The sequence below is a fragment of the Cydia amplana genome, chromosome 9 (genome assembly GCF_948474715.1).
Source record: "Cydia amplana chromosome 9, ilCydAmpl1.1, whole genome shotgun sequence".
Taxonomy (NCBI): domain Eukaryota; kingdom Metazoa; phylum Arthropoda; class Insecta; order Lepidoptera; family Tortricidae; genus Cydia; species Cydia amplana.
The window spans coordinates 8613721-8620154 of NC_086077.1; the positions used below are offsets into that span (position 1 = coordinate 8613721).

Below are 6434 nucleotides of genomic sequence, written 5' to 3' on the forward strand. Positions count from 1 at the left end.
TCAGATTGGCGAAAAATTGTCTCGTCTGTACTCCACTTAATTCTTCTTATTAATTTTTAAGTTATCGTTCATTTAAAGTGCATATTTCATGTGGAATCAATAAAGTCCTTTATCAGCAGAGCACACGTAGTCTTCCAATAAAAAAATCATGTCACGATAGCCCAGGTATATCTAACTTTAGGAACAAATCTCGAGTTCAAAAAAGACAATATCATGGCTATCTCCGAAACTATAGAATTTGGCTGATTATATGCAACAATTAATGAAATGTTTGGGGTCAAAGTGAAATGCCGTAATTCATTAGGTATTGTGTATTATTGACTTTGCCGTTTCTAAACTTTTTTTTATATATATTAAATCAAGTTTATATCTAGCTGATGTAAAATATACTTATTAATTTATTATATCTTATTATATAAAAGATATATAAAAATCTACCTACTTACTTGTAAAATTAAAAACATTAATATAGATAGAGTATCATTAAACTCTCATGCAATATTCTACTTAATCAAAATCTTAAAATACATATTTGATGCACATGGTAAAAATAACATGGAATAATCATAACTTTATTAGTCTACTAGTATTCGACCGTTCTCGAAAAACTCATAGCTGTAGTAGGCGTCGCTACAGCGTGGTGCCAAGTTCTAGAAAACCCTTCAGAACCTTCAGGCGCGGCCTGCTGTAACAGCGAAAACACGCTTGGCGAAGCATTAAACGGTGGTTTTAGAGGCAGTTGGTGAAGGTGCTGCAATATCTTGAATAAATTGATCTGATCTTGCGGTGACAGTGATTCAATTTGTCCGAAACCCTCTAACGGCCGAAGAGGGGGCAAAGGTTTAAATGGTCCAATCGGCTCGAGAGGTGGCAGCGGCGGCAATGGTTGGAATGGTCTATTCCTTATAAGAGGGCGAAGTGGAAGCGGTTTAAATATTCCGAAGTGATCTAGCGGTGGAAGAAATCGCTGCGGTTCAGTGTGTCCACTCCCTTCTAGTTGCCGAAGAGGAGGCAGGTGTTCAAATGGTTTCATTGGTTCCAGCGGTGGTAAAAATGGTCTATTCCACTCTAGAGGGCGCAGCGGAGGCAGTGGCTTAAAGGGTTCCAATGTTTGCAGAGGTGGCAGCGGTGGCAACGGTGGCAGAGGTTTAAACCCTCCATTCCCTTCCGGCGATGAAAGAGGTGGCAGCAACTTAAATGTTTTATTTGCATCAAACGGTGGGAGCCAATTTTGCGGTGAAGTAAATGACTTCCTAGTTGGAAAAGAATTTCTTGGAAGTATGTTAGAAAACGATGGGAGCCTGTTAGAAATATCGGGGTTTGAATTTTCTAAAGGCGAATACGGATATTCGGACTGACCGGGCTCGCTGTTACCTGAAAACAATAGTTTATCTGTTAGAATATGAAGTTTTTCTCCGAATAAAATGGACTGCAAGTGGCAAGCAAGTAGTAGATTTTTTTTAATAATATACACGCTAAGAGCAAATTGCGAACCGTTCAACACTTTCTTTAGAATTTAGAAAATAATCGCTCCGAAAGTCAAACATATTACCTACTTATGCTCTCCCCCGTGCTTTAAATTACAATAAAGTTTGAATTAAAAAAATCTGAAAATAAAACCAAGAGGAATGCTTTCCACGAAAATGGTTTTGAGTCTTTTTTATAAGAAAATAATCTGCCTATTAAAATGACGTAAAAGTACCGCGAAGATACGCCCTTTTACTTGTAGGAAGCCCTTGTGCTTCATATTGTATAAAGATACGGAACCCTCCATTAACCTTGATCCGACGTGCACTTGGCCGGTTTTTTTACCTGCGATAGCCTCTGGTACTTAATCTTTCCACGAAACTGACGAAAACGTTTACGAGGTTTTATGAGACAACTTTACATTCTCGAGTATTTTACTATGACGTTATCGCTCATGAGAAAACGATTTATAAATTTCCACCCGGCTTGTGAACCACTGACCGTAAAGTCATAAAATATTATTTTGTAAATTAATTACCGAAAGAATTAACCTGCAGCCCTGACAGTGGCGAGTCTTCTTGTGGAGCCATTCTCGTTTCTGCTGCTGCTTCTGGTAAATCAGGCATGCTATCTCGAAGAGGAGATTTTTGATGTAAAATTCTGAGACTTTTTATTGGAGAAATGTCAGTCAAAGCTTCAATATCAGATCTCACAAGCGATTCAACACCGACGTCTGATAATAAATCTGATCGAGCGTCTTGTTCAGCATCTTTGGAGGTCGGTACATTCTCCTCTGGGGTTGCAGTTCTTAATTGCGAATCTTCACTTGCACCTTTTGATTCAACTGGTGCTATTTTAGAGTTCTTGTTTTCTCCAGATCCGGTTTTAGAATTATCTTCGCTTGGACTTCGCAGATTGGGCGTTTCTATGTTACCTTCTTCAGGAGCTTGTCTTGATTCTTTAATGTTTATATGTGATGCATCATCTCGATCAGCAGTTTCAGATTTGATGATTCCTGATTTTAATTCTGGCTCCGCATTATCATGTTCATGTTCACCTGATCTAGTTTGGCTTGAGTCACTATTTCCCTTAGAATTCCTTGAAGTCCCTGCACACTTAGCACATGGGCCTGTTCTACTAGATCCTGCAGCTTTTTCTGGATTGGATGCTCTGATGGCATCTTTTTCATCATTAACGTCTGCGGACCTGGTTTCTTCCTTCGTACCTTCCTTGCTGGTTTCGTCGGTAGATCGTTCGTGCCTTTCCGAGCTTCCCGATTCTCCAGCGCTACGTTCTTCAGTAGCTTCCGACGTATCAGACTTGGACATAGCTTCTTTTTCTTCTACTGTCCCCTCACTAGAATTTTCTGGTGTACTTCTTGAACTGGCTGCGTCACTTGCTGCATCATCGGATTTATCAAGTGATCGTTCTTCTGGGGAAGTATCGGATTTATCAACTGTGCGTTGTTCTGGGGAAATATCGGATTCTCCAGCGGTTCGTTCTTCTGAGGATATCGAAGCCGGGGCCTGAATAAAACAATAAGTTGCATTAAGATTCATTATTACTTATAATAAATATTTACCTAAACTTTTGCAAACAATTTTTCTTGAATATATTGTAATTTATATGAAATATACTTTTCATTTCTTATGCTCTGAAAAAGGGTCATTGTTGTTCTAAAAGGTGTGCAGAAAGTGATAGGTATGTTTCTGCACTAGAGCATTTAACTTTCCAAGTACGATTTTTCCCATTTATTTACGATAAATTGAAATTTGGTTTTAAATGGATTTGTCATACAATTTCCATTCTGATTTTTAACTCCCCATTCCATAAATAACGATTATTTTACCTAAATTGTTAATTGAAATAGAGAAATAGTATAAAAATGTATACTCAGTCAGGTTTTTTATAATCACATGCATTTTACTTTTCTCGTATTCTAAATGAAAAGTAGAGTCTTTAACTCGGGTGAAAGGCATCATTTCAGCCTCGGACTATTGGCGTTCCCTGCGTTCGAGCACCAAACAAATGAGTGCCTTTCACCCCTTGGTTAACAATCTAGGTACTATATTTTCGTTTTTTCATTGAAAGTTTCTTTTAACACTTAGCCATTAAAAAAATATTACAAGAGTAAATAAGTAATGGGATAGGGGGAGAGGAAAATAAACAAAAAATATAATTAACTTACTTCGTCCGGTATTACTTTACATTGGAGCCCCGCGGCTAAAAACACAATAATTGTAAATAGTTTAATCATATTTTTCTTTGATGCTTAAACCATGACTCGCATAATCTAACTGCCAGCCCGTGGCCTGCTTAGCTGATCTTATTAGGTTTTGCCATAAAATTGATTAGAGACGCTGATTCACTTTTAAAGTTAAAGTTCCACAGGTATATAACTTGAAAAGGAAGACTTTTTTGGGGCTACAGGGCAGTTATTTTCATCGGACAGTGTCCAAATCAGTGAATGTATTTAAAAATTATCTTTTAGATTTTTTATGGAAACTTCACTGGCTGGCATCTCATAAGGCGGCGAGCTTTCCCTTTCTGGTTGATGTTATAATCGCAGTTACTTATAACCCTCTAACTATTCAGGTTCCGTCACAGAGGTTTCCGCGTTTTCCGGGCGGGGCGTGAGCGGGGCACGCCGCGTTTACGTATAAAACGCTAACTTTCAATGTTGACGATTCACAGCTATTATAAAGCTAGAGAGCAAGCGCATACGGAAATATGATTTAAATCGACAGTTCATACAACAAATAGGGACCAAAGTTAACAAAATAAAATGAATTCTTCCTCTGATACTCTTGATGGAATCCTAATATCTTTTTCAAAACTTAATTGTTGGTATATCTTAAGAAAACATGAGTGAATAGGTAAGTGATGAAGAAGGAATACATTTTTCGGGTTCTCTAATATGTTCTCACTGCTGAGGTGAAAAGTTTTGTGAACTACACAAGATCAAAGTTATTTACATCTCGTGCGCTTTTGAGTCCCTTACTACGCTCAAGATTCTAAATTAGATTCACTCGCTACGCTCGTGAATCTAGTATAGAATCTTTCGCTTGCACGGGACTCAAAATAAGCACTAGAAGAAATATCAAACTTTGATCTCTTGTTGTACAAATAACTATTTACTCACATTATATAGGTACTTAAATACCATAAATATCAAATGTGTGTGTGGACAAAAGAGGGACTGGTATGTTTCCATTAAGTAAGTAGGTAAGTACCTAAATTTCCACTCTGAGTCCAATTGGCTTTGGCTTGATCCCTATCCGTTATCATCATAACTCACATAGGTATCTTCATCATCATCTTCCTGACGTCACGGATTTTTGCCACGGCTCATGAAAGTCGGAAGGAAACTAGGTCTTATTGGGACAACTCCGATTTCGTCACGATGTTTTTACTTGGTAAATATCAAATTACATTAAGTATCAAAAGTTTCGAAATCTCAATGGCACGAGCCGAATCGAAAGTCGCTCACCCTAACCGCTTTCTCATAGATACCCATAAGTATTTTTCTTATTTAAAAAATGTTTTTTTATTTTTCCTTTATAATATGTCGGGTTCGGCAAAGTCAAAATTCTGGTCTTAATGTACTTACTAGTTTTGTTAAAGACCGATCGATTGGCATGTGTGTGGTATGTCGCTTTATTATTATTGATAAAGCATTGATTAAAGTCATGCTATTTTAATGATTGTTTTTTATGTTTTTGTTTATTAGGGCATCGACTGTGGGTCTACTAATTGCATTAGACAGGTAAATAGGTTACTTATTATTAATTCACTGCAAAAACCTGTTACACGGTACATTTGTTAATTAGGAGAAATTGATAAGATGCAGAGCAATAGGTAACGAATTTGCAACGGCAGTAAATGTCAATTTGGTTAGCCTTTGCCGCAAAGCCGTCGACTATACATTCCTACGCCAAGAGGATTTGTATGTGGGATTGAGGAGGAGTTTCTTTGATTTCATCATCATCATCTTCATGTTAATTGAGGTACCTAACTACTGTGTATGTTTTTTTTTGGTTGGATGGTTGGTTGGTTAGAAGTGGAACGTTGTTCTTTGAGGATGTTTTTATTACCTACAATTCAGTGTTAGATTGGGTTAGGTTAGGTTACAGTACAGCTATTTAAAAAAAAACTTCATAAGTATCTCAAATATGTAAATCTAATTTTGTAGGGACTTTTAGAATAAATGACAATTGTTTAACTACTCATCTAGAGCGGTCAGCTGGGTGCCTAGCCAAGATTACAAATCACATCGACAAATGCCAAACAAATAGAAAAAAATGTATCGGACTGACAGATGCTGCGAAAAGTCACGTGGCTATTTCGCATGGCGTTTTCTACACGATTGTAATATTGGCTAAGCCCCCTGGTATCTCGGCCCGAAGTCGCGAGTTCGAGTCGCGCCCGAGGCGGAGAAATACAAATTTAATATATCATACTTCATGTAATTGGGGACGTTTACAATATTTTCTATCCCAGTTTAAAGCACCAAGAAAGGGTAAGTAAGTACCGGGGTCCCGTTGTTTTCCATAAAGTTTTAAGTCATAATGTATTGTTTGTCATATTATCATTAGTCATAAAACTGAAACCGTTAACATTTCAGGGTTTTCGTTAGGTTATCCTATAGATAGGTGAGGTTAGGTTAGGTTTGTTTTATGTCAATCCTGAAAAGTGACGCGTTTCTGAACCAAATGAATTATGACTAACGAAAATTCTGGCAAACAATATATTATGGCTTAAAACTATTTGGGAAATAATAGAGACCCGTAAGTACCTACTTATTACTATTATTTAGCTATTAGGGCTGTACAGTCGACGTCAAAGATATGTTTACACTTTTGCATCTTACCTAATCCTTTGTAATAAGGCGAAAAATTTAAAATTTGACGTCGTCTGTACAGCGAACTGAAAAATTGTATGGACACATTGTGAAAGGAATTAATTCA

At 37.2% G+C, this 6434-nt stretch overlaps 1 protein-coding gene across 1 annotated transcript; it reads right to left on the minus strand.

Annotated features, from left to right (window-relative positions):
• Positions 1-1165: 1165 nt before the first annotated feature.
• LOC134651048 (pre-mRNA-splicing factor CWC22 homolog) lies at positions 1166-3780 on the minus strand. Its single transcript, XM_063506027.1, has 3 exons — positions 3656-3780; positions 2019-2993; positions 1166-1374 (listed from the first exon to the last, which is right to left on the minus strand). The coding sequence occupies exons 1-3, from the start codon at positions 3722-3724 to the stop codon at positions 1330-1332; spliced, it is 1089 nt and encodes a 362-aa protein (XP_063362097.1). The 5' UTR covers positions 3725-3780; the 3' UTR covers positions 1166-1329.
• Between the last annotated feature and the right edge of the window lie 2654 nt (positions 3781-6434).

Bases quoted from the DNA above. Each gene is read 5' to 3' on its own strand.
- LOC134651048 (XM_063506027.1), bottom strand. From the start codon at position 3,724: ATGATTAAACTATTTACAATTATTGTGTTTTTAGCCGCGGGGCTCCAA. The intron at 2,994-3,655 runs GTAAGTTAATTA...TGTTTTATTCAG, and splicing joins GTAAAGTAATACCGGACGAA to GCCCCGGCTTCGATATCCTC. The intron at 1,375-2,018 runs GTTAATTCTTTC...TATTGTTTTCAG, and splicing joins CGCCACTGTCAGGGCTGCAG to GTAACAGCGAGCCCGGTCAG.